Source organism: Pogoniulus pusillus, chromosome 14 (genome assembly GCF_015220805.1).
Source record: "Pogoniulus pusillus isolate bPogPus1 chromosome 14, bPogPus1.pri, whole genome shotgun sequence".
NCBI lineage: Eukaryota > Metazoa > Chordata > Aves > Piciformes > Lybiidae > Pogoniulus > Pogoniulus pusillus.
This window is the reverse complement of record NC_087277.1, coordinates 8,314,229-8,341,430: the sequence shown is the minus strand read 5'-3', so window position 1 is coordinate 8,341,430 and position 27,202 is coordinate 8,314,229. Positions and strand designations below refer to the sequence as shown.

At 41.5% G+C, this 27,202-nt stretch overlaps 2 protein-coding genes across 7 annotated transcripts in view; both read left to right on the top strand.

Annotated features, from left to right (window-relative positions):
• Positions 1-1,074: 1,074 nt before the first annotated feature.
• On the top strand, positions 1,075-19,971 carry DSCC1 (DNA replication and sister chromatid cohesion 1). Of its 3 annotated transcripts, none has more exons than XM_064154209.1 (9): positions 1,075-1,151; positions 11,105-11,273; positions 12,682-12,810; positions 14,539-14,629; positions 16,365-16,503; positions 17,463-17,515; positions 17,743-17,900; positions 18,437-18,585; positions 19,370-19,971. In XM_064154209.1, the coding sequence occupies exons 1-9, from the start codon at positions 1,075-1,077 to the stop codon at positions 19,476-19,478; spliced, it is 1,074 nt and encodes a 357-aa protein (XP_064010279.1). In that variant the 3' UTR covers positions 19,479-19,971. The 3 variants fall into 3 exon arrangements, with proteins under 3 accessions (XP_064010279.1, XP_064010278.1, XP_064010277.1); XM_064154208.1 differs by lacking the exon at positions 1,075-1,151 and adding an exon at positions 8,374-8,719 and having other exon boundaries at positions 17,746-17,900; XM_064154207.1 differs by lacking the exon at positions 1,075-1,151 and adding an exon at positions 8,479-8,719.
• Positions 19,972-22,316: 2,345 nt separating this feature from the next.
• TAF2 (TATA-box binding protein associated factor 2) overlaps positions 22,317-27,202 on the top strand; it is a 49,840-nt gene continuing 44,954 nt past the window's right edge. For 2 of the 4 annotated variants that reach the window (XM_064154203.1, XM_064154204.1), the window contains exons 1-3: positions 22,318-23,154; positions 24,571-24,624; positions 25,434-25,594. In XM_064154203.1, coding sequence (XP_064010273.1) covers positions 23,101-23,154; positions 24,571-24,624; positions 25,434-25,594 — 269 coding nt within the window. In that variant the 5' untranslated portion in view covers positions 22,318-23,100. Of the gene's footprint in view, positions 23,155-24,570; positions 24,625-25,433; positions 25,595-27,202 lie in introns of all 4 variants that reach the window. The other 2 variants (XM_064154202.1, XM_064154206.1) reach the window with 2 other exon arrangements.

The window sequence follows — 27,202 nt, the reverse complement described above, 5'->3', positions numbered from 1 at the left end:
AGAAGAAAAATCTGTCTTCATTCCATTCGCTGAAGAGGCCAGGGAGAGAAGACACTTTAGGACTGTAAACACTATACATGCACTTAATCTGAATACTTGCAAACTCCCTGCAATTCTGCTTGTACTGTAAGCATACAAAGTACAGATTCACAGAAATGAAAACAAAAAGGGAATTGAATCCACCATCTCATCTGACCTTATCTTTAGGACAAAGAAATGTATGCAGTAATTTTTATCAAGCACTTTGAATGACAGTTTCAAGAGAGTGTTACTGTATTTTGCAGACCATTTCTGAGTAAGCTTTCAGGGTTTGCCTGATTCAGCCATTTACTCTTAGTGAAAAGGGAAACGTTGGACTTGGATCTGGTGGCACTATCTACCATGAGTCTTATGTTAGTTTTTTCCCTTTCAGGACATGTGCTTGCTGCAATTCATTAAACAGGCAGAAGACTAACAGAAAGTGGAGAGTTTCTTCTGGATTACTGAGCAGAGCTCACTAGTGTGCAGATAACTGTCAGGTCCAGCAAGCACCAGATCTGGCACTGAGGTGGAGTGGGCCTGGGGAGCTGGGAGCAGGAACAGAAGAGGAAGAAGGAGGAAAAGGGGAAGTAGATGTCTTCAGGCAGTGACAGGTCCATTCAGGGTGCCTGAGGAACTGCAGCTTAAAATGCATGTCTTTCCTCATATATTCCTGCAATTCTAAAATGCAGGCCAGTGCAATTTCCTGTGCTGAATTATTTAATGATTATACAAGGCCATGTTTGCCTTTATGTAATTTGTTCCACATGTTCACACTAAAATTTCTTACAGTTACAATTTGCCTAAGAGGAAGGAATTAGTCACCCCAAACCTACTGTCATGCTAAAATGGTTAATTAACATAACTCCAAAGGGTCACATTTCAGCCAAGAGCCAGTAGTGAGCTACATGAAATAGTTAGATGTTTGGATCTTACTTTTAATGTACAGACTGCTGTGGAACATAAGGTCTAACAAAAGACTAAGTTGCCTTGACCCTTTCTCTCAGGGGAGATTGGTTACCAAGGCTAGGATGCTCCTTTACAAGATGGGACAGTATGTGCAGGGACAGTATGTGCAGAATCTGCAGTCCTGACAGCAAGAGAGAGAGGTTTCCCTTTGAGGCAACTTTGAGGTAAGCAGATTAATTTCTTTAAAGTTTAATTTATTTTTAAAGTGTTTCCAATTTTAGGAGTTAGTGTCTGGTTTAGATATGAACATATGAACATTATAGGCTGGATGTTAGGAGGACGTTCTTCTCAGAGAGTGATTTGCCATTGGAATGGGCTGCCCAGGGAGGTGGTGGAGTCACCATCCCTGGAGGTGTTCAAGAAAAGCCTGGATGAGGCACTTAGTACCATGGTCTAGTTGACTGGATAGGGCTGGGTGCTAGGTTGGACTTGATGATCTTGGAGGTCTCTTCCAACCTGGCTGATTCTATGATTTTATGATTCTATACTTGTATTTTACCTTAACATGGCTGGAGAGATGAGATGAAGTGAGGTGAAGGTAGACAGCTGACAGTAAGGCATTCCTCAGCCAAGAGCATGTCAGGTCTTCGAGCTGGAGCCCTGAGACACTTTAAAATTCAAGCTGCACAATATCAAGAAAGTAAGAAGAGTCCCATAGGTCTGGAGGAGAATTGGTGACACAGCCATGAATGCCAGTGACATTTGATGATGACAAAGGCTGTCTGGCATGGGTGAGATATTAGGCTACACATCTGAACACCCAAGGTCACGACACTGCACAAACAGGGACCTTGTATTAGAGCACTAGCTTTAGAAAACATTCTAGTAATGTGTATAAACCTTCTTATCTCTCTGAGTAAATGCTCAACTTGTGAACTGCTAAATGTTTACACAATGAAATAATATTATTTTCACTGGTTTAAAGGGGAAGGTTATGAAGCAGATCATCTTGAATGCCATTATGCAGCGTGTGCAGGACAACCAATAGATCAGGCCCAGTCAGCATGGGTTCATGATAGGCAGGTTCTGCAACAAGGTGGCCTGTTTAGTGGACAAAGGAAAAGATTGTTTATATGGACTTTAGTTAAGTTTCACACTGTCTGTCACAGTATCCTGGAGAAACTGGCTGCTCATGGTTTGGATGGGTGGGCACTTCACTGGGTGAAAAACTTGTTGGATGGCTGGGCACAAAAAGTGGTGGTCAATGGAGTTAAATCCAGTTGGTGACCAGTCAAGAATGACAATCCTCAGGGCTTGGTACTGGGGCCTGTTCTCTTTAATATCTTTACCAATGATCTGATCTATCTAAATGAGAGGATTGGGTGCACCCTCAGTAAGTTTGCAGATGACACCAAGTTGGGAGGGAGTGTTGATCTGCTTAAGGGTAGCAAGGATCCACAGAGGGACCTGGTTCAACAAGGCCAAGTGCCAGGTCGTTGTGCACCTGAATCACAACAATCCCATGCATTGCCAGAGGCCTGGGGAAGAGTGGCTGGAAAGCTGCCTGGCAGAGAAGGACCTGAGTGTGTTGATCAACACCTGGCTGAATATGAGCCACCACATTTGTATGTGGCCATCAAGGCTGACAGCATCCTGGCCTGTATCAGGAAAAACATAACAGCAGGACCAGGGAAGTGACAGTCCACCCTGTACTCAACATTGGTGAGGCTGCACCTTCAGTTTTAGGCCACTCACTACAAGAAAGACACTGAGTTGCTGGAGTAGGTCCAAAGAAGGGCAAAGAAGCTGGTGAAGGATCTGGAGAACAGGTCTTACTCAGGAGCAGCTGGATGAACCTGAGTTGTTTAGTCTGAGGTTGTTTAGTCTGAAGAGGAGGCAGAAGAGAGACCTTATTGCTTTCTGTGACTGCTTGAAAGGATGTTGTACTGAGGTGGTTGTTGGTCTCTTCTCACAAGTAACAAGTGATAGCATAAGAGGAAATGGCCTCAAGTTGCACAGGGAAGGTTTAGATTGGATACTGGAAGAAACTTTGTCACTGAAAGGATTACCAAACACCGAAATAGACTCCTCAAGGAAGTGGCTGAATCACCATCTCTAGAGCTGTTTGAAAGATGCAGAAGTATGGTACTGAAGGACATGATTTAGCACCAGCTTTGGTAAAGTTAGATTATGGTTGAGCTTGATGACCTTAAAGAGCTTTCCCAAACAAAAGGATTGTATGCTTCCATGAAACAATATTACCTCTGTGGCTTACATATTTTAAATGGATAAATTAATCTGAGATTTGATAAATTAGTTCCTTAGCCTAAGTAATTAATTTTCCTGTAGCATTGTACCTGAATCCTATATAAGGTTGTTTGTCTTTCCTTTGCTGAGATTACTAAATAGGAAAGCGACACACATATCATTAAGGCATTGATCACCTTGTGCAGAAGATGATGCACTTCAGGGAGAAAATGCATTAGCAGATGAGCTGTTCAATGGATTAATAGTTTTGGTTTTCCTAATATTTCTTGTATAAGGGACAGCACTGTGTAAGCATCACAATTAGAAATACTTGGTCCTTCTCTTACTGAGGAAGATACATCCAAAACAGGGTTTTGGCTTTTAGTTTGGCCTTTAATTTAAGTAGCTCTTGCAACACTCATGGAAAATGGGTGGGTCATATTTGTGGTGGTTGTTTTTTTGCCTCTATTCCCATGCTTATTTGCAGAGAGAGACTGCTTGTCTTTGTGTTTCAGCTGGTTCACTTCCTTAGCACTAGGGGCCTGGCAAGGGGAGCCAGAGGAACTACCAGGTATTGTCAAATCTCCACTCCTCTTTTCAGGCTACATACAATAGTGTTTCCCATTGCACAGATTACATTCATTGCTGCTCATTTGCTCAAGTTGTCTGCTAGGAACTGGTTAAAAGAATCAGTGCTTGTGTGATTCAAAGGACCGAATGCATCTGGCCAAGCTAATTTTAGTCTTGTGATAAACCACAGGAAAAGTCAGTAAGATTTCAGGAAAAAAAAAAAAGGAAAAAAATCATACATTTTGAACTTCTCTTTTTTGATTGTAACATCCAAGTTCCTACAAAAGACACCATACCGAGATAAAGGATTTCTCACAATCTATCCAATATTTCAGCACTACAGTGAGACTAGTAGCTGTCTAGATTCTTATGTTTATTATGGCATTGACCTGGCAGTCATTTTAATAGTGAACTGAACTGCAGAGAAAAAGGCATTTTGATCCTCAGATCTACAGAAACAATATGAAAGAGGCTTTCTAAGCCTGTCCTAACTCAACCAGAGTTAGGGCCAGAGACAATGAGATTCTTGTGCAGACAGATGGCCAAAACATGACCAGGAGATCATAGAATCAACCTGGTTGGAAGAGACTTCCAAGATCACCCAGTCCAACCTATCACCCAGCCCTTTCCAGTCAACTAGACCATGGCACTAAGTGCCTCATCCAGGCTTTTCTTGAACACCTTCAGGGATGGCGACTCCACCACCTCCCTGGGCAGCCCATTCCAATGGCAAATCACTCTCTCTGTGAAGAACTTCCTCCTATGTGTTTTAGTGATTGCTCCTGTAAACAGCTAAGTATTTTATGAAAACTAACAGCTTTTATAAGAAAAAAAAAAAAAAGGTCATAAATTCACATCAGATCAGCAGACCAAATAACTCAAGATGACAGTGTGGTCTGCTAAATCAGCATCTTGCTCTGTCCAATGCCAGTGATGCCATTTGTGCTATACATTCAAGTCCCTCTGTTTATCTATTAACATTTTCTATTTTCTCTTATTTAATGTACTCAGTAGCATTAAAACAATTTCTAATTGTGAGCATCACAAAAATACTTACCTGTCAAAAATTGTTGTTTGTTTTCTCTTTATTTTGTTCTGCATGTATAGGATAGAAATTATGAACTCATTCAGCTTGAGTTATGTCTACATCATATGTTGAGTGCAGGTTGTAGTCCAGGACTCTTGTAGCATCCAGCTTGGCCCATGGGCTGGGAGTTGTGAGTCAGGTGGGAAATGTGGCTAAGAGCTGAAAAGGAACTGCTTTCTAAACCACATCTCATGTGTGAAGACAACACCTACTAGCTAAGTGGTAGAAGCCAGCTTCTTAAGCTGTCCCCCAGCTGTATCTGTGTTAATGTACTGTGATGTCTGGTTGCAAGATCAAAAAGGTTTACTTAAAACACTGTGGCTTGGACCGATGGTTTGACTCTGCGCTGTAATCAGCCCTGAACACTCAGGCACTTTGGGTTTTTGGGTTTTTTTATCTGTGAGTTTTTCTTCAGGAGGTAACAACTAGGAGCTGAGATTCAGTCAAATACACTGCTCCTTATGACTCCCTCATTACCTATCACTGCATCTCAGCCTGAGTTTGTGTTGGTTGTTGCTCTTTCCACACTGCCTGTGAAGAAGTGTTCTGGCTCTTGCATGCCCTAGAGTTAGCACCACGGCTGGGGTTGGAGTGGGCAGTGGGTTCAAGCATGTAGTGCACACATGTCTGTGGATATGTAGTTCTGGTGGCAGGAACAGATACAAACAATTTGAAAGGATGCCAAAGAGCTGCTGCCATGAGATACAGAACTGTCCCTCTGTATGACTGATGAGGTTTTTAATAAAGAAGAGCAGTCTGTCAAGCAGTACTCTGCAAAGCTGAGGTTTCAGCGCTGTCTCTGTCCATAACCACATCACATCCTGTAGTTAGGTGAGGCTGAGACATCCCGTATCTGAGAAACACCTACCAACAAAGCTGTTCTTAGGGCTGCCAGGCTTCATTGAGGCACAGCTGGCAGACATGGCACACTGCAAATATGCCACCAGTGCTGTGAGATGCTAGAACCACCACAAACCTATGGCATCACTCATCTCCAGTGGGATAACCACCAGCAGCAGCTAACGCCGGCCAGCCTAACCCCTGCGTATGTCTGCATACCGAACTGTTCCCCGTATATATCTTTAATCACTCTGCCACCCTGTGGTCTTTTCAAGAACTGAAGGATGGAAATACGTATGAGAAAATTGGGAATTGATGCCCTCCCCTCCAAAAAAAATCCAAACCAAACAAACAAAGGCCACCCCAAACCAAACCTGTTGAAAGTAGCTAATGGTAACATTAAAAGGGAATATTTATATAATGTAATATCCACAGGATCAGAAACATAAACATACTTGACTCCATCACTGATGTCCCTTCACAATGGACAACAAAATAACTACCCCATCTAATAAAAATTAAAAAGTCAGTAAAATGCTTGCTAAGTCAACATTCTCTTTTATGAAAGCACCTTGCAAGGAAATGTTTGTGTGGTACCTCCTGTACTCTCAAAATATTTATGGAGATCCCAGAGTGCTGAGGAAATGAGATAAACTCTGAGGAATATGCTTCTAGAATAAATCAGAAACCACACTGCATGGAGATCTAGCCAAATGATCAGATATGACCAGTCTGTTTAACCTATTAAGAAATACTAGTCATTTAGCTTAATTAGTTTTTAAATAGAATGAATCCCTCAGAGACAATCACTTAACATTAGGATGCAGGGCTCATGGCATAACATTGTGTGATTTGGTATACTGCTTATTTAGCATGAGCAGGTAGGTTTGCTGAACCCTTAGGCCACTTGCTGTAAACTTTCACCTACAGATGCTGAATTTTTATCTAGTTAAGTGAAAAAGGACTTCCAGAGAAAGGGAGACCAGAAGATAAAGAGGCTACAGCCATTATGTGCCAGTTTGAAGATAGCTAGAATGTTTTGGTGAGAAGGATTAGGTTAGAGGCTGTGAAAGGGAAGCAGGATGATGTCTACTTCACTCATAGGCTTGCTGACATGTATAAGAAGAAGAATCCATAGACAGGGGAGTCGCACTTCTTCTTGGGGCATTGCCTGAGCTGCACGTCTTTCTAGCCTCTCTGCCATCTCTCTGATTAATCCACTTTGCTTCCTAACCCCCCCTCCCGGCTGAATCACTATTCTTCCTTGAGACTGGGATGAGGTTGAAAGGGGTGGGAGAATGTGGAAGGGCAGTTGGGAGCCCCTCCTGGGGACTCAGGTTTCTGGGAGGGCTGTTGTGTTTCTGTATTACCTTTTACCTTGTATATTTCCGTATATAACTGTATATACTGTAAATATCTGCTTGTATATTGAGCTGAGCTGTAAACATAAGCTTCATTCAAGTTTCCACAGCCGAATGAGTCTAGTCTGGGTGATTTCCAAACTGGAGGGTCGGGGCAGGGGGGGGTGGGGTGTCGGTAACACCCAAACCATCACATATTAGCAGAAGTTGCAAATCAACAAAGCAACAGCCTGCTTGGAGACAGAGAAGGAATCCAGTAAGGTGTCAAAAGATCTTGGACCAAAACCTACCACTGGACCAAAAGACACATGGAAGATTTGTGAATAATGCACTTACTCCAGAAGGCTACCCCAAAGAAAGAAATCCACAGGCAATGATACATCACTTCTAGCCGTACAATCTATGCATGCACCATTTCACAGCAGACATTCACCTCTTAGATACTAACGATAACAGTTTCAAATAATGTTGGCAGCAAGCGTATTACATGATCCAATTTTAGGTCCCACAGTAGTTTTGCTGTTAATTTTGCCAACAAACAAAACAAGCTGAGTCTGAATTACAGTTTTTGCTGTGGTAGAAACACTCTGGAGAGCTCTCCAGTAAACGTATCATAGAATCAACCAGGTCACCTTCTATGCTGAAGCACAATGGGCACATCCACTAACAGGTATTTCTAGACCAGGAGAAATTGTGATTTAATGGGTGAAAATGTACACACATGCTAATTTTAAGTATTGCAGATGGCATTTAAGCTGAAAAAATAAATCCTTGAACTAAGCTTTGTGAAGCTTTAATGAAATTGAGCCCAGCTGGGTCCTTGAGTTACGGGGAGACAAACGGCTCCCGTTCCTAAGGGATCATGTGGCAGCAAGAGTCAGCAGATCGTTGCGATCCTTGCCCATGGTCAGATACGGCTGTTGTGACAGAAGCATCAGGGGTGGGAAGATGCCAGTGGGTGTCCACTGCAGCTTGCCTGCATCTTCCTACCCACTGCCAGCCCCCATAACGGTGGTTTGGACCATCACCATTGAGCCATTGGCCACCACCCATGTTCTCATGCTCTAGTTGTCAAGGAAAAGCCTAGAGGGTGCTGCCTCAAAAGGTTCCCATTTGAGCCGGTTTTCTTTGTATTTACACAGATAACTTTATTTATGGCATTTTGTGGCATTTTTATGGCATTTTATCAGCACAGAGCTTTTATTGTAGCTCTAGGGCACCTGGACCGAATATAGGTTTGTCCCGGAAGACCCACAGGTGGAGCACCAACCGACCGAGCCGCACCTCGCCACTAAGTAGAACGATTCCCCTTACGGTGCCCCGCACGGTGTTGTCGCCCGCCCCGTCTACCAGGGCCGAGCTCCTCGCCGTCAACCAGAGAATTCACCCAGCTTGGCGCGCGCGCGCTGCTCGCACTCGCCTCAGCGCCTCCCGCACCGCCCCTTGCCGGCGCCGCCTCAGCGTGGGCGGGGGAGGCTGTGGCGCGCCTTTCGGAAGCGATCGAGCTGGCGGGCGCCATGCGGAGCCGCGCGGAGGTGGACGCTACGCTGCAGACGGCCAAAGTGAACCCGGCGGAGCTGCTGCCGGTCGTGCATTGCCTCAGCTTCGGCCCACGGTCCGGCGCCGGGGACTACTGCCTGATGCAGCTGGAGCCCGGCCTCAGCGCCCAGCTGGAGGCCGGATGCAGGTACCGGCGGGGTGGGGCGCCCCCTGCAGGGCAGCGGGTGGCGCTTGCGGGCCGATGCCGCGGCCCTTTCGCTCCGGCTCAACCCCCTCGCCCCAGCACCGCCCTATCTCCCCGGTGCCGCCTCCTCGCCCCGGCAGGATTGCTGATGCGGGGTGGGATGTCGGAGCAGCGGCGCGGGATGATGGAGATGGGGCAGGGCTGTGCCTCCTGGGACTGACGGCTGCCGGGGGTGCACAGTCCCGGCTGCAGTGGTCGGTAGCTGACGCTGCTCTTCAGCGTGGCCTTTTACAGACTAATATTTCCAGCACGGGTTGCATGAAAAAGTAACTGTCCCTTAAACCTGGCTTGGTTAAATCGGTAACTAAAACCTAGCACCAGCTGAAATAACCTGGACAAAGCAAACAGATCCGGCACTTGATGACTGGTATTTATAACACTTTTAGATTGTTTCAGCAAAATAACTGATGTGTGCAGTTAAAGAAAAAATAACGCGGGGGGGGGATGGTTTCTGTATTGTCACAGTCAAGGACAAGGATCAAAACCGAGCTCAGTGCCTGTCCTCGAGAACATCTGATCAGAGTAACAACGTTTTTACTAAAGCGTCCCAAATCTGTGGCTGGTGCATTGGTGACTGCTCCTTCAGTTTTTAGTGGTTTTGGCAAATAGAGACATAGCTTCTCATGAGTCTCCTAGCCAAAACTAAGGAGAGTTCCTTGCTGGGCATATAAAGACAGATGCCTAAAACCAGATGCTACCTTTTACAAAATCCTCCTGGTTTCTGAGATTTTTCTTAGTGGAATTCCTGAGCGGATGGTGGGGTGCCTGCAAAGTTAGACAAAGAGGGCAGCAAAGGATGTACAATATTGTGATGGTTTGGGCTCTTACCCGCCCCCCACACTTTGTATTTGCCCCAGCTAACTCAGACGGACCCTGGGAATATAGATGAAGCGATTTATTTACAGCTAGCAGAACTTACAAGCAGCTATTTACAATATATACAGTTATATACAATTATATACAGAAATATATAAAGGATAAACAATACAAAAGCACAACTCCCCTCCCAGAAACCTGAGTCCCCAGGAGGGGCTTCCAAACCACCCCAACACCTCCCCCGGCCCTCTCAACCTTACCCCAGTTCTCAGGAAGAAGAGAGGTGCGGCCAAGAGGTTAGGGAGCAAGGTTAGTAGGAGCAAGGTTAATGAGATGTGACTAGGTCTGAAGGCAAAGGCAGAAGAAAAAGACAAAATGGAGAATGTTTACTTCTTCTTCCCAGAGCTCTCAGCGAGACTGTGAGAGAAGTTGACATCAATTGTTTTCATTTCACTGCCTGTTATGTAGTTCTTTTACCAAAACATTCTAGCTTGCTTCAAACTAGCACAAATATTACCATAGATATATGGTGGGATGGTTACGTGACACCTGGAATAGGAATCTGCATCACTTTTTGATACATTTTTTTTAAATGCCTATTTGCTACAATTCCATTGACATAATATAATGAATATGTTTAAAATAATATTAGAATTCCCTCCAAAGAAAATAGTCTCCAGAGGTATATGTTAGTAAGCCTGTTCATACTCAGTGCAATATTAATAAGGTGTCATTTGCTAGAGGCTTAAGTCATATTGAGGACCACTTGGGGCACAGCCAAGCTGTGTTCATGCATCCAAGCTTTTGGAAGTAAGGTGACCAGTTTGATAAAACTGAACACAAGCATTTAACATAGTGCAGCCTGGAAGGAACCAAATGTTCTCTTGTTGTGGTCCTGCTTCAGTATTATCAGCTCCTCACTAGGAAGCTGTTTGAGTATGAGAGTTGAAAAGAAGAATTTGCATTGATTCTTAGTACTGAAATGCTCTAGAAGATGGTTTTCTTTCTTGCTGTCAATTACTTGCAAGAAAATGTGTGTATTTTTGAGGGAATTCTCTGAAGGATGGTGCACAATAGAATTTCTATTTGCTTTTTTGTTTCATAATGGGTCAGTTCCAGTCTTCATTAAAGAACAATTCCAGTTGTAATCTCATAAGATTAATGAACTAGTTCATCCTTTAAGCCTCACTTACTCAATGGTTTGGGGGGGATGGCCTGTGTAAAAAGACAAGGGAGGAGGTTCAACTGTTACTTGCATAAAAACCTTGAATACTTGTCTTTGAGTGGGAAAAATCAAAAAGATGAGGGAAAAAAAAACCAATATTATGATATTATAGATTCAGTGGCAATTATGTCTTTATATTTAGGTATGCTGCTACTGTTGCTACCAAATAGAACTACTTTGTCTCTTCTTACCAATGTATAAACGTGCAAAAATATCAGACAAGTTTAATAGGTTTTTCATCCTGAAATAGAGCTAAAAGTACATCTTTTTGTGACCTTTTCTTTCAGCCTAGTAATCCGTGGTGAAAAGCATGAACAAGTAGTGCTGTGCAGCAAAGATAAAACTTATGACATGAAAATAGCAGATACCTCAAATATGCTGCTGTTTATTCCCAGCTGCAAAACTCCAGAACAGCTGAAGGCAGATCAAGCATCTTGTAACATTATTCACTCACAGGTATGTCATGCTGGGGTTTTGCTTGTTTGCTTTAATTCTCTTTCTTATTCTTTATAATCTCTTGTATTTTATCCAAGATGCATATGTGAAACCTGAGTGGGATTCAGTTGCCTAAACATAGGCTTCTAATGCCATTTTAGATGCCTTGTGGTATTGGTTTAGCTGTGAGCTACAACTGCAGAAGGATGCGTCTCCTGAAGGTTCTTTGTATATTGATCAGCCCCAGGAGGATGCCTTTATAAATATGCTTTTATACAGAGGGGGCACACTATACCTTAGGGTGTCCAAATATCTCTAGGGCCCTTCTTTAGGCAATTGAACTTTATCCATAATGTATGATAATTATTGTTTCTAAGAAATGAAAACTTTGGTTTATTTTCAGAGGATAGTAATTACTTATGGTAGGTATTAAAAGCTTTCATAGAAAATCTAATTTCTCAATGTTAGCAGCTATTTTAAAAGTAAACTGTTTGCATATTGATTCTTGGGAGTGTTTTCCCCCAAGGGCATGTTATGCCTGAATATATATTTTTTTTAAACACAGAAATATACTCAAAGATGACTCTCAACTAGCATCTAGAAAGATTTGTTGGATGAAATGATTTTTAGAGTTCTCAGTTTAAAGAATTCATTGTTCTCTGCTCTTCTGAAGCATAGTTAATAAAATTCTACTAAAAATAGTTAAGCAAATATTATCACTAGGTCATTATTTGCTCTAATGGATATAATGATGTTTTTGAGGAGTAATCCTGCTTGTTCTTAGATGCATGTAATAATCAAAACAATATTGTTTCCTCCCTTAAGTCAGCAGTTTAGCTAATAGAAAAAGTTAATTCAAACTGAAGTAGATTAATGAGAAAGTAAAATTCCTCCATGTTCTTTTTTTGCTATGCTTAATGACCTCACTAGTCCTCTGAAGTCACACATCAATGTAATGTAAATGTGATTTGCTTAGGACTTATATTTTGAGTTTTATTGACAAGAGCTTTCCTAATGTTTTCCAAAACATTACATGGTGTATTGACACTGCAGATTGTGTTTACTCAGTATTTTGGGGCTTCACCCCCCTTCTCCTACAGTCTCAGTGCTGCTCTTTGTACAACTTGCAAGGCTAATGTGGCCAAAGCATCTGCCTGTAACTGCAACATTTGGAGCTGTTCCCTTTGTTATAGGTACTTTGAACATATTTTTTATCAATCAACAGCAGATTTCTACTTTTCACTGCCTGTGGTATTTTTTTAATTGAAAATATTGCAACGATTGTCTCCTTTTTAAAGGAAATACCCAGGTAATAAATTCTCATCCTCAGTGACTAGATTAACACTTTTTGCTGACAATTTTTCATAAAGTTCTTTAAATCCAAATCATATATTAAAATATTTTAAGAGTCACTGTTTTTTTCTTGTAGATTGCTGGTTTCTCCAATAACTATTGGGAATTAAGGAGATGTCGACCAAAACTAAAGAAGCTGAGGAAGCTTTTAATGGAAGACTCATATAAAGGGCCAGATAATCAGAAAGATCAGGCCTTTTCCAAGGTAAATCAGCTACACAAATTACTTTCTTGTAATTGGTAATGAATTAAATTCTTAACTACAGGAACACATTTGTTTGCATGTTTCTCATGCTTGAGTGAATTTTTTAAGCCTACTATTATAAAGAAATTGGTAATTATTAGCACTTCAACTGAGTAGCAAATAAGCTTTTACTTTCCCTCAAGTAAAAAGAGGAAAAGGAAGAACATAAAACCCCCCATTTTTACCCTTTTTATGTGGTAAGTTTCTTGAAGACAGTTGTCAGCATCTTTTGTAAATTTCTTCAGAGTTAGATAACTACTAAGGTGTAGTGTAGCCTTTCGTCCTCCTTTGTGGCTGTCGTGTATGAGCTAAGTATAAGGTCACAGTATGCTCATGTCACCTGCCAAGCAGTGATTTGTAATGACTAGGAGAATTACAGAGAATGAGGAGGATGAGATAAGACAGAGATGTTAGTTTTCTCTCTTGGAGAGAGATGCTGCCTCTCTCTGCGTAATTAACACAGATAATTTCTGATAAGGTTCAGAATGTTTCCCCCAGCATTACCTTATCCCTCTTCCATTTTTCCTACCTACTCAGGTCAAGGCATAGAAGGACATAGCAAAATAAGAGATGGCAGAGGGAAAAGTAAACTCTTTATCTCAACACAGAATTGTTTGGGTTTTTTGTGTGTTATTTCCTTCATGTCTGTGTGGACGAGAGCGGCTTCTGAGAGCAGGCTCTGTTAGCCCAGGACAGTGGGATAGCTCTTTTTCCTACAAGATTAACTCCCACTGGGTTCCCAAACAATATGTGTTTGTAAAAATTTTTTGCTGTGTCATTGCTTACACTTATTTCTTGGGTGCTGCCAACACTTCTTTATAATCTGTTTAAATCTGTCTTTAATCTGTTTGAAAACAAATTTTAGGGTGGCTTACTGTCAAGTTTTCGTGGGTTTCAGTTGTTTGTGCTGTGTCATACACACAGAACTACAGGAAAGGAACCATAAGGAACCATAGCACTACCCAGGAACTACAGTAAGGAAGTCCAATGCATAGTGATGTAATTTAGGAAGCTGTTGGAGTGCTAGCCAGGCCTCAGAGGGGAAACAAATGGCAAGGATTCCTTTGCAGAGTCTTATCTGAATGGCAGTATCTCACACTCAAACACACTTACTTTCTGATCTGGGAATAATTTTGTTCTCAACTGCTGTCAGTGTATTTTAAAGTACTGTTGAAATGTTGTCATCCCTAGCTGAAAGTAACACTGACATGAATTTGGTGCTCCTTAGCTTGACAAAGCTTTTTTTTTTTCCCTTAGAGAAGGTACTAAGTTGGAGATTCTATCCAAAATTGATAAGTGATTTTTGTTTTGCCCTTTCTATGAATCTCACAGATTAATACATGTGATTTAGGAAAGACACAATACACTGATTTTCATTCTTGCTGTGACACATCATGATGCTTACTTGTGCTGGCTTGACATCCTGGGAATACAGGTATATTTCTTATGCATGGCACAAACACCTCCCTGTAGTTAGACTGGTTTCTATACAGAAAGACCCTCTGAGAAAATGTTGCCAGTTGAAGGAAAAGTTTCAGAGTGTGGTAAACCTTAGAAAAGTCAGAGTCTAGGGAAAAAACATGAATCTTCTAAGTCTTTCTTTAATATAATGTATTTAGCATGCTTGCTGAAGTGCAGGAGGAGTAAAGAAAATCTCTTTTATTTCCTTACTTTTTTCCTCTGTCACAGTATACAACAGAAGATTTGTTAAGTCTGATTCAAGCAAGTGAAGAAGAAATACTGCACCAATTGCAGACTATAGATGCCTGTAAAATTGAAGGTATTGATCTCTAGAGAATATCATTGTCTATGAGGAAATAACCTTGTGGGACTTTTTCCCCAAATATCTGTGTCTTCTTCTAAGGCCCATTCCACATCCTTGTCTTTCAAGGTGCAAGTTACTTCAAAGTATTGATACTTGTTTCCACTACTTCCATATTTCCTTTATTCTCTGCTCCCATGAAGCTGATCAAAAGGATAAAACCAAGCAGTCATTGACCAGACTGGATCATCCCAGGGTAATTCCTTCTTTGCTTCTACAAACACTGGCATCACAGTATCCCATCCATAGCATAAGTATTTCTTGTCTAGTTGTGGTCTTCTTAGATGAGTGGGTGTTCCTTTCTGCAGATCTAGAGGCAAAGCCAGCTGATCCTTAGGCAAGCCCAACCTTGCAATAGTCTTTTGGTCCTCTCAGACTGAGTTTGTTTCAGAAGTCTCCCTATCACATGAAGTAAGCCTGGAATAAGTGTGTCACCATGGGACTCATCCTTAACTTCACCAAACCCAGAACCTCACCTGGACAGCAGGTGACAGCAGTCTTAGAGTTATAGGGCAGGACTGAAATCTGGAGGTTATCAGCTTCAAACCCCTACTTTAGAACAGGGTCCACTTGAAGCTAGCTCGCATTCAGGGCCTTGGCTGGTTAAGTTCTGAGCACTTCCATTAGGGGAAGCTGCACAGCCTGTGCCTAGGCTGTCCCAGTGTTTGATTATCTGCAAGGGGAAAAAAGTTCTCCTAATACCCAGCTAAGATTTTCCTTGCTGTAACTTGTGCTTGTTGCCTCCAGTCATCACTGAGCACCAGTGGGAAGACTTCTGGTCCATCTTCCCTATAACATTGGATTAGGTAGGTAAGGACAGTCTCTGTGCTGGTTTGAGGCTAACTGGAATATTTTAATGAGAGAAATTAGATCATTTGGTTTAAAAACAAAATAATGATGAAGTCTATATCATTCATTGGTTTGCTGAAAGGGATAAAAAGCCGAAATGTAAACAATTTGTCCTACTCTGTTCTGGGATGCAGCACCCTTTCACTTATCCTTCTTTCTGCTCTAATACCTCTCCACTAACCTTGGCTAACAGATAACAACATAAGCTTAGCTGACTGTTTTGTTTGTCTATCTGGGAAGGAAGAGAGAGAAAGAGAGGGTAGCTTTGAGCCCCTTCTGGGCAGTTTCTTTGTCCAGGAGAGAGTTTGGATTTGTTTGTTATTTGTATATAATTGTAAATACTTGTAAATATTTTGTGTGCATATATATATATATGCTTGTGAACTTTACTTTTCATTGCTTGTAAATATAGCTTTATCTGCCAAGCCATTTGAACTGGTCTGGTAAGTTTCAATAGCGTGTGGGGGGAGAAAGTTCCTAACCCACCACAGTCTCACAGATAACTTCCCTTGTCATTTACAGCTGTACAGCACCATTGTACCACAACTGTGCATTGTCATATGTGGATTTCTGTGGACTTGGCTGTACCTGAACTGCCACATTGCAGAGCCAGTGCAGCCTGTTCTGTTCATGCAGTTTTGTATCTGAATTATTAGTTCTTCCATGTCTGATTCATCTTGAGATTTGTGGTGTCTGTGTATCCTGAAAAGGACAGAATGTTCTTGCTGTACTTTGAAAAGGTGTGACCTAAATGTCCAGACTCACATAACGTGTCTTCAGATGAACAGAATCAAGGTGTTAATATTTTCCTTCTAACACTGTTACATGTTTTTGTATTGGGCAGGATATTGGAGAATTCTAGAATTTGACTATGAGATGAAACTCTTGAATCATGTGACTCAGCTAATTGACTCTGAGTCCTGGTCTTTAAGTAAGGTTCCTTTACGTACCTGCCTTGAAGAACTTGGATCTTTAGAGCCCAGGTAAGCCATTACTTTAGTACTTAAAGCTATCTACAATGATTATTAACTAATTATGATAATTATTAACTATTCATTAGAATTATAGTCTTGTAACTCTAGAATTCAGTTACCATGGTGTCAGTGATGTGTTTTCTTTGGCTCTGAAATAAACAAGGGCATTATTAGTTTAGACAGGTTAGTCAACTGATTTTAGTGTCTATTGGTAATATTTCCTTTGATTCGATAATGGAAGCATTACTGATGAAGTGTAAATAATGGAAGTAGCATGTACTTAAGCCATAAATTCCTGACCATCTTGAAATACTTGTTCTGATGCTATAACTATCCAAAAATGTTTAGTTTGCATCCTGTGTAATGTCTGAGATGTTGATGTATTTTTTGATGTAATGCTGAATTCAGATTGTAGGACTTCAGTTCATTGTACCTCCATTTGATGTCAGGAAATAATTTAAGATCACTGGTCAAACAAAGTTGTAAGTTTATAGTATGCTACATTTTCCACTTTTGGCTCAAAAAGAAATCTTGCTTTTGTGTTAGTGTCCTCAGTTAGGCTGTAATTTTAAGCCAGGGTTCTAGAAAAATGCCTACTATTCCATAAGGAATAATTAACTGCCAAATGTGTGACTTGTGTCACTTCTCACTGAAAAGAAATGACATTGCAAGAGTTTCTTCCTTATTCTCTTTATGCCTTTTAGTCTTTGCTAGTTATAACTAGAAAGTGGAAGAGACTTTTGGTGGTAACATGCTGAATTAACTCCCTTCTGTTGTTTTTGTCACCTTCTGGCCTATTTTTAACTTATTTTATCCATTTGTTCTTTTCAGTCATGAAGATATGTCTTATCCTCCACTGATATGTTTTTCTTTCTTTATCTGTTCCTTCATCTTGGTAATTGTTTCTGTGATATCCTAATGAACAATTTAAAAACCTGATTACTTATTATATTTTGTTTTTATTTTAGAGAGATGATAGAACATATTCTCTTAAGCTATGGAAGGAAATACATTGATGATGGTGAGTTTTGGAAAGCATTCATATTTTAGATTTGTGTAAAGAAAATAGTTCTTCATGAGTAAATACAGATTTTGTGAAGATGGTCCAAACAACTGAATTTTCTAAAACGCCAGTAAAACCAGGAACCAAACAGTAAGCAGAGAGAACAGAATGGAATTACAAAGTTGTTCTGTGTTCATGAAAAGCAGGAACCCAAGATAACGTGGGGGTTTTTTTTTGTTTCTCAGCAGGGGAGGTTTACTTTGAAATGCAGGAAGATAAAATATGCAGAGCTACAGCACAAATGCTTTTGCAAAATGCAGTTAAATTCAATTTATCTGAGTTTCAAGAAGTTTGGCAACAAAGTGTCCCTGAAGGGATGACAACAAGGCTTGATCAGCTTAAGGTAAAATACATTCAGAAGTATGGATTATTTTGTTAGCAGACTGTGAACTGACTTGTGTCACATGCAGATTTTACTGATTAATGCATATTGAATGTGTTATTTCTGTCATCCTCTCTGAGCATCAGCAGTCTGGAATCATGGCAATTCAGGTTTCTGTACATCTGGCATGTTTGAGTGTTTGAAGAAACACTGAAGACAAGCTGCAGCTGTTCAGTTTGTGCTTGGAACTAGAAGCAAAGCTGAAGCTATTGTTGAGCAGGCTGTAGTGACAGCCAGTAGAGTATCAGCACTGTAAAAATCCTGCTGCTCAAAGAAGGCAGCAATTCCTATTATTGTCATAATAGGAATGATAAATTCTACTTGTACAACAATAACCTTTATGATACTTTTTCGCTTTGCCTCTAGTAGAAAAGTGAAAAAGTAGCAAAGCTTTTAGAGAGCTTTGGGGGTGCAAAGAGCCATTTGAAAAAAATTCTTGCCAGAAAGACATTTTAATTGTTTTATCTTAACATTTTCTCTTTGATGGTGATCTGCAGGGCTTGGCTCTTGTGGATAGAAGTTCAAGACCAGAGACAATCTTCCTGCTCAAAGTAGAAGACTTGCCTGAAGACAATCAGGAAAGATTCAACAGCTTATTCAGTATACGGGAAAAGTGGACAGAAGAGGATATTGCTCCTTATATACAGTAAGGATATACTGTTTTTAATTGAAATGTAATTGGTGTTATGTTCTTCTCTTTTTGCACAGCTGACTTCTGATCAGCTATGATTGCCTCTTTTCATTTCTAAGGAGAACAAGTTATATATAAATAGAATCCCATCCTGGGGATCTGGAGCTGTATTTGTTGGATTTAAACTTCTGTAAAAAGCTGACCTTAATAAAGTTAAATGGGTGCTAATTCTGCCATATTTGATTGAGGCAGACTTAAGAAATGAACTTCCTGACATTTATAGTCAGTCTCCATATTTACAACACAAGAACTATAGAGCAGTAGTGCTTCCTGTACTGTGCCCATTTTTCTTTCAGTATTTAACACACTACACTACTATCTGGAGTACATGTGAGCAGGTAGAGCTGGTAACTCAGAATTACCTGCATCAAACCTTTATGAGGAGCCTCTAAATTTACTGTAATATCACAAAATAGTTCAAAGCTAACTGTTTTGCCAGATTGAAAACCCTTTTCAGAACAGTGATAATAACAACAAACCCACCCTCCAAAAAAAACCCAAAATCCTTGTTTCTGAAGTAAATAATGTAGTTTTGCCTGTTACTTAAATGTCAGAGCAAGTTCTAAAATTCAGGTAATGTAATGTTTTCTTTGTCTTTTACACTGGTTTGTTTTGTTATTTCAGGTTTTTTTCTCCCAACACCCTCATTCAGTTTATTGCTATTTACAAGTACTTTACTGATTCATTTTGTATGAGAGTATCACTAATGCCGATATCATCTGCTTTATTTCTTCTACAGAGACTTATGTGCTGAGAAGCAGACAGTTGGTGTTCTTCTGACAAAATATGCTCGTTCCTCAGTGCAGAATGGTGTTAAAGTTTATAATTCTAGAAGACCCATTTCATAACAGGTTTTGTTTCAAGAACTGAGATTACAGAATGAAAAGCAGTGAATGTTGCTTGTTGCTGCCTTCTAGGGAAAGTTGTTAACTGGTACTCTACAGCATTCTTAGAGTTTAAGCAGCTAAGATTCTTGAAGGTGTTGTTTTCTGCTCAGCTAAGTGGAATGTGAGGACACTTGCCTCTTCTAAGAAACTATAGTGTCAGCAACCGATGCCCACCTTCCTTTACTCACCTTCCATTGGCACAAGCTCCTGACACCTCAACACTCATCAGACTGTCTTTTAAATATTACCAAAAATTGCACTTAAATGCACAATGTCTGTTCTTACTTAAGTGGCAATTAATTAGATGTAGAAACTGCGCCTTGAAAACATATGGCAGAATATTACTTTATATTGAGCGATGAAACAGGAGTTTTTATAAGTATCATAAAGTGGAGTGCCTAAAATTGAAGTGTAAGTCATTAAAAATATTTGTTTGCATGTCAGTGAACAGTTATATTAGACTTTTTCAGATTTTTTTAAAACTTAACTGTAGGGCTTTTTTTATACATACAAGAAGTATTTTCTGCATCAAACTATTGACATAAGGCATGAAAAACCTTGTAATTGCAAACATGCCAGATGTAGAACGAGTGGGAAGAGGAAAGAAACTGTTAATCAAATGGAACTCTTAAGATGCGTGTGTGTATCCTTGGAAGAAGTCACTGGACCCAATCTCATGCTATGGTTCTATATCTCATGTTATGGTTCCATACCATTCCAGCACCATTGCTACTGTCTTAAATCATAATCAACCAGGTTGGAAGAGACCTCCAAGATCATTCAGTCCAAACTATTACCCAGCCCTGTCCAGTCAACTAGACCATGGCACTAAGTGCCTCAGCCAGGCTTTTTTTTTGAGCTCCTCCAGAGATGGCGACTCCACCACCTCCCTGGGCAGCCCATTCCAATGCCAATCACTCTCTCTGTGAAGAACTTCCTCCTAATATCCAGCCTAGACCTCTCCTGGCACAACTTGAGACTGTGTCTCCTTGTTCTGTTGGTGCTTGCCTGGGAGAAGAGACCAACCTCCACCTGGCTACATCCTCCCTCTAGGTAGTTGTAGACAGTAATGAGGTCACCCCTGAGCATCCTCCAGGGTAAACACCCCCAGCCTCTCCTCATAGGGTTGTGTTCCAGGACCCTCACCACCTTTGTCGATTTTACATGTTGGGATTTTACGTGATTCAGTCACCCTTCTCTGGACACATTCCAGTCTATCAACATCTCTCTTGAAGAACCCAGAACTGGACACAGTACTCAAGGTGTGGCCTGACCAGTGCTGAGTATAGGGGAAGTATAACCTTGCTCGTCCTGCTGGCCACACTGTTCCTGATACAGGCCAGGATGCCATTGGCTGTCTTGGCCACCTGAGCACACTGCTGGCTCATGTTCAGCTACTATCCTTTTAACTGTGAGGACTGATGTGGTTTACTGTCTTCCTAAAAGTCTGTGGTGGGTATGCCTTCCACCTGGCTAGTAAGTTCAAGTGTAGTTTGTGCATTCAAGTAGATGTGTTTACCAGTCACTATGACTTTACCAGTGCAAACAGAGGCAGGCACAGCCAGAAGCGAGACTGAAGGCTCCCAAGCATTTGTCAGCAAAAGCTGGGCATGTTATTGGCCCGGTTGCAGCAGCTTAACCGCCCTACACTGACTCTAGCTGTCTGGCTGTAAACGTACAACCACCCTGTGAGGCCCGAGCTGTGGCTGGTAGTCGCCGGCCCAAGGGGAGCCTCCACCAACACTGCACTTGAAGGAACACCAGACTCTTAAGTTAGAAGCAAAGAGTTACTTTAGAGCCCTCAGTCTCAGGCACGGCCAGAGGTTTCTAGTTGAGCCGCAGCCCGGGGAATACGGGTTGCCGGGGGAATAGAGGCTGCCCTGGGCACAGTGCAGCAGCAGCTAGAGCCGGCAGCAGAGCCAGAGGTTTCTAGTCAGAGCCGCTGCCCGGGGAATAGGGGCTGCCCTGGGCACAGTGCAGCAGCAGCTAGAGCCGGCAGCAGAGCCAGAGGTTTCTAATCAGAGCCGCAGCCCGGGCAATAGGGGTTGCCCGGGGAATAGGAGTTGCCCGGGGAATAGGAGTTGCCCGGGGAATAGGGGTTGCCCGGGGAATAGGGGCTGCCCGGGGAATAGGGGCTGCCCGGGGAATAGGGGTTGCCCGGGGAATAGGGGCTGCCCGGGGAATAGGGGCTGCCCGGGGAATAGGAGTTGCCCGGGGAATAGGGGCTGCCCTGGGCACAGCGCAGCAGCAGCCAGAACCGGCAGCAAGGCCAGAGGTTTCTAGTCAGAGCCGCAGCCCGGGGAATAGGGGCTGCCCGGGGAATAGGAGTTGCCCGGGGAATAGGGGCTGCCCGGGGAATAGGGGCTGCCCGGGGAATAGGGGCTGCCCGGGGAATAGGAGTTGCCCGGGGAATAGGGGCTGCCCGGGGAATAGGAGTTGCCCGGGGAATAGGGGCTGCCCGGGGAATAGGGGCTGCCCGGGGAATAGGAGTTGCCCGGGGAATAGGGGCTGCCCGGGGAATAGGGGCTGCCCTGGGCACAGCGCAGGAGCAGCCAGAGCCGGCAGCAGGCCCCCACCGCCCTCCCCGCCTTGCGCAGCCTGTGCGCACGCGCACGCAGCGGCTTCCGCTCGTGGCGCGCGTTCCCTGCCGGCGCGCTGGGAGCCCGCCGGGCGCATGCGCACTGAGGCCCGACCCGGCCGCCTGCGCGCCTTCGGCTCAGCTGGGGGCGGGGGCGTGTGTGTTCGCTTATTTTTTTTTTAATGTCTTTTTTCGCGGTTGCTGCCTGCTGCCGTCTCCTTTCTGCAAATTAAGAGTAAAAAAATGTTAAGCACTTAAGAAAAACGCGTCTCTGTTAAGCGGGCTGTAACCTTTCAACCGCCAGGGGTCAAAGGTAGCTGCCAAGATGGTGGCCGCTGCTGAGGGGCAGAGCGCTGGCGCGGGCCGTCGGGCGCGCTGCTGAGGGAGCCTGCCGCGGCCTGCAGAGCCGCCCCGTGACGGTGGCCGCCCCTACCCTCCATGCAGGCCGGCCACAAACGACTGCCGCGGATGAGAACTAGCCGCGGAGCCCCCCAGCTCAGTCGCCGCCTGAAGCGGCGCTTGCGTTCGCCGCGACAGTAAGGCCGGGATGCGGAGGTGATCTGCTCCCCGGTACCGTCTCTCCACCAGTCAGCGGAGGGTGCTGTCCCCGCCGGCTGTTACGGGAGCGAGGACCCTTCGGCCGTGCTTGCTGATCTGTTTCCCGATTCCGTAACTCCCACTGCCCGTTAAGCCGGTTGGTTTATGTGGCGTCTGCCGAAGGGAAGCACGCATCGCCTCTGGAGTGGTATCGTATCCCCAGCGGAGAGAGAGATTGTGTGCTGCACTCGTAAGAAGTTACCTAGAAAGACTGAATGCTTGTGCGGTAACTTGTGTGGTGCACATTCGAGCTGAAGATGCGTGACTGTTGGTAGTCACCGTTCCACTGGGAAGATGAGTGATCAAATACGACCTGACACGCCGAGAAGTCGAAGGACCCATCATGTCCCATTAAGCTGATTGCAGTCAGACCGTCAGCAGTGTGTGCTTATAGTGCTGCTGTTCAGGATGAATAGGAAGAAAGGAGACAAAGGATTTGAGAGCCCAAGGCCATATAAATTATAAGTATCCATTTTTTTTAATAGTTGCTATGCTTGAGACCAGTGCACATTTGAAACAGGCCACAGGCTTATCAATACTTATCAGTACTGAGCAGGTTGGAACTACATCTTACAATGCAGTTTGCATTCAGGAAACGTGTGTGGTAGATGTATGTTTCATTGTGTAAATCGTCTCGCTCATTGAGAGTGAGTCTATCAACCATGCAGTCTAATCTTATAAAGATACTTACATTGTTCCTTTCAGACCTTGGAGATCTCAACACTACAGAGTGTGTTACCATGTTTCATTCTTACTGCTGTTTCAAAACTTTTTGACTTAGGTACCTTTTTTATATATATATGTGAAAAACAGCTTGCACTTAAGGCAAGCAGCTTTGTTAACCAAGTTGTCATTTTTACACATTCGTTTTTTGTGCTGTAGCCAAGATGATACTGCTGCCGTGAAGCAGTTGTGATTTCAGTGGAGCTTTATGTATTTAATGTCTTGATAAATTTGTAACAGAAATGTATTTCTAAATAGAATCACTTTTGTTCATACATACATTTTAGTGTGTAGGTAATGTTTGTGGGAAGTCACTTCTTAATGTGCAGGATAGATGAGTGTGCATGTAACATGACGTGACATAAAAAGCTGAATTATTACAAAGCTGTATCATGAGTCATGAATATCACTGCTGTGCAGTGTGGTGAAGATGCCACCTACTACAGAAAAAATACAGAAATAACTCTTACAGTTTTAAAATGATGGAATTATTTTAGCATCCATTTTTTTAACATCAGAATTTTATTTACCAGTTCTAATGCACCTTTCCAAATTCAAGAAAATGTGTTTGACTTGTTTAAAATTCCTCTCGATTTATACATAACTATTACTTAAAATAATACATATTTATGGCATACTAAATGTAAAATCACACACATACTATGTCTTTTTTCATGTATAGTACCTGCTTGCAGAAATCATGTATGAGACTCAACTCACGAGGTAGTTTCCACAGGTTTCTGCACATATTACTGCTGCTTGCCTTTTCAAGCACTGCCTGTCACTAAAGTGTTAGAACTTGATTCTGTACCAGTAGGAATACTGTATCTCTACATAATGTGACGTGGTGTTCAAAAGCTGTGTTGTCTTCTGTACTCCTAGTAATATCCATACTGATATGATACTATATTTGGGTTTATCGAAATGTTTCTGACCTCATGTGCAACTTCTATTCATCGTTAGCTTTGGGCCATGTAAGAGCTTTAGACAATCACAAGTTCTTATATAAATATATGCTTTATGTAGTATTTATCTGTATATACATACATTCTGTATGAACTCTTTTTTTTTTTTAGAATTTAGTTAAAATATTATTCTAGATGCTGGTATATGTTCTAAACCTTACTTATTTTAAATATTTTTTTTTTCAGCACAACTCACCAGGTAGTTTGTATCAACAACATAAATTTTCAGAGAAAGTCTGTTGTAGTAAGTATTTTTTAATAAAATGTGAAAGTAGAAATTAAAAGTCTGGGCTTTCTTCATGCTTTAGGAGGAAATAACTCTACACAAGTTAGTTATGTTTTTCAGCTTCCTTATATTTTGTACTTTCCAGTCTGATGGCTCTCGTAATTCTGTCATTCCTTGTGATACATCAGAGTGCCTTCTAATTGGGAACACTATAATCTGTGTAATGAAGATATTTCTAAAAGGTCACTGCACTGTAAATAGTACTACAAAGCAATTTGCAATTCAAAATTGATGTAACGCAGTGTTAGCTGATACTATGGACAGAGTTGCATAGTTTTCTAGCTTACATGTGAGTTCAGAGGGTTGTTGAAGAGACTTGCACAATTTCAGGCCTGAAGCCCTTGGGCCTTTTTGTGAATTTTGATATCTGGTTAAATAGATTCTGCTTAGGTTTTGAAATTCATTGTCTCAAGCGCAGATACCAAAACCTAGAACATAGTGATGAAAAACAATAATGTTAGTAACTCGGAATCAAGGCAATGTAGGCAAATCATTTCCAGTAAAACAAGCATAGATGTCAGTCACACTGAAGTATTTTGTGTTATTTTATTTTGTTTCACAGCTAGTAAGATGCACCTATTAAATTATATAACAGCAAGTGTGTTCTATACATCGAAAAGGGCAAATCCATTTTCTTTTTAAAATAAAAAATAACATTATTTACCTGTGATTTTCCTTTGAAATGCATTAAGATTTTTTAAAATATATATCTCAACATTATGAGTTAGTAAAGATTTTATAGAAGATTTTGATTTGTGTTTTCATAGGGTTATGTGGAACTTACAATATTTCCCACAGTTGCAAACCTGAATAGAATCAAACTGAACAGTAAACAGTGCCGGATTTACAGAGTAAGAGTCAACGACTTAGAAGCAGCTTTCATCTATAATGATCCAACACTGGAGGTTTGTCACCACGAATCAAAGCAGTAAGTCACATGTTTGAAATAACACTGTTGCTATTAAGCATGACCTATTTCATTATACTGGCAAGTTTCACCTGATAGTTTCCTAATTGTAACTTTTGGTGTGGCGACTTAATTTTGGTAAAGTCTTTTGGTAATTATTTTGACATTTATGTTACTATCCTTTAGAATGTTTTTTACTGACATTTATTTGTATTGTTGTGTAAATGCATCAGTAATTTTTTTGGAAGTACTTCACACGGGAAAACTGGTGCATGCCAGTAATATGCCCAGTGCTTTAGGAAACTCTTTCTTGTGCATTTTCCCTGGTAAGAAAAATATATTTGGCTAGATTACATTGTTGATGGACTTCAGGTTTATCTATGCCAAATTCTTCCTCTTTTTGCTTTATGTTCTTGTACAGAATGTTTTACAGTATTGCAGTGACATTCATGGGAGTTCCCCATGAGAGGTGTTTTTTGTGGTTTCTTTTTGATGTTTGTTTGGTTGTTGTTTGTTTTTTTTTTTTCTCATTTCAGCACAATTGATAAAATCAGTTGGTTTCATCAGTACATTATTATGTAGACCAAAATTGTTATGCTCTGATAATTTGTCTGGATTTTTGAGATATGGTGTCAGGTTGGATGATTATTTTTGATCCTTCCTATTTTTAAATCTAAGAACATTCATATGGTATCAAAGTTATTTGGAATATTTCCCTAATAAGATTTTCTAAGAACTGTTTTTGATTTTATTAATACTGTCTAGATAGCCTTGTATATAATCAGTATTTGAAACAAGTAATAGGAATAAGTTGACTCATCTGGCCCTATGAGGAGTACCAAATTAAGATACGTATTGTTGTCCTCCAGCTATTTGTTGGGTCTGCTTGAACAGTGGTTGTTGTGAGAGACTTTCTGAAAAGATGAAGAGGGCTCAGTATGCGGCTTCAGAGGTGATACCACCTTGTTTAACTCACACAGCTGACAAAGGCACATAAGAACTGGCTGGATTTACACTGAAGCAAACTGCAGAGTTCTTACAGTCCTGCTAGTAAGGTTTGTGAGAACAGTGCCATTCTCAAATGATGTAGCTAGATCTGTAAGATGTTGTCTACCCATTGTCTTAATGGCTAGAGCCTTTGTTTTTTAATCCATCTCAATTTTCAGGCTAAACCTGACTTAATTTCTTTCTTGTTTGAGAACCAGAGCATTCAAGAGAACTTGCATTGTTCAGATACTGAGGTTCAGGTGCTACTTTTTATCCCAAGTTATGCATCCTTTGATATGTGTGTATGGTAGACACTCTGTATTCCTTTATTTAGCATTTACTGAAGAGTTTCAAGAATTCAGTTTGCACGTACAGTGTTCATTTATATAGGACACTGAACTGGATATCAAGATTCTGAAATTGGGTTTTAGCTTTAATCCTGAGCCACTTGATTGTCTATTCTGTATTTCTGTTTTGACTTGATCTTTTTTGTTGTTGCAATTGCTCAGTAAACTAACAATTCATAATCCTTATAGTTATAACGGGGATTCTCATATTTCTGAAGAGCTGGAAATAAAGCTGTTGGTCCTTCCCAAGCAATCAAATTTTCACTATTTATTAGCATTATAGATGAGGATATAA

What these genes read in the sequence shown, in the direction of transcription:
- DSCC1 (XM_064154207.1), top strand. Translation starts at nt 8,550, where the DNA reads ATGCGGAGCCGCGCGGAGGTGGACGCTACGCTGCAGACGGCCAAAGTG. An exon ending in CAGCTGGAGGCCGGATGCAG is followed by an intron (nt 8,720 to 11,104) that starts GTACCGGCGGGG and finishes CTTTTCTTTCAG; the next exon opens with CCTAGTAATCCGTGGTGAAA. An exon ending in AAGATCAGGCCTTTTCCAAG is followed by an intron (nt 12,811 to 14,538) that starts GTAAATCAGCTA and finishes CCTCTGTCACAG; the next exon opens with TATACAACAGAAGATTTGTT.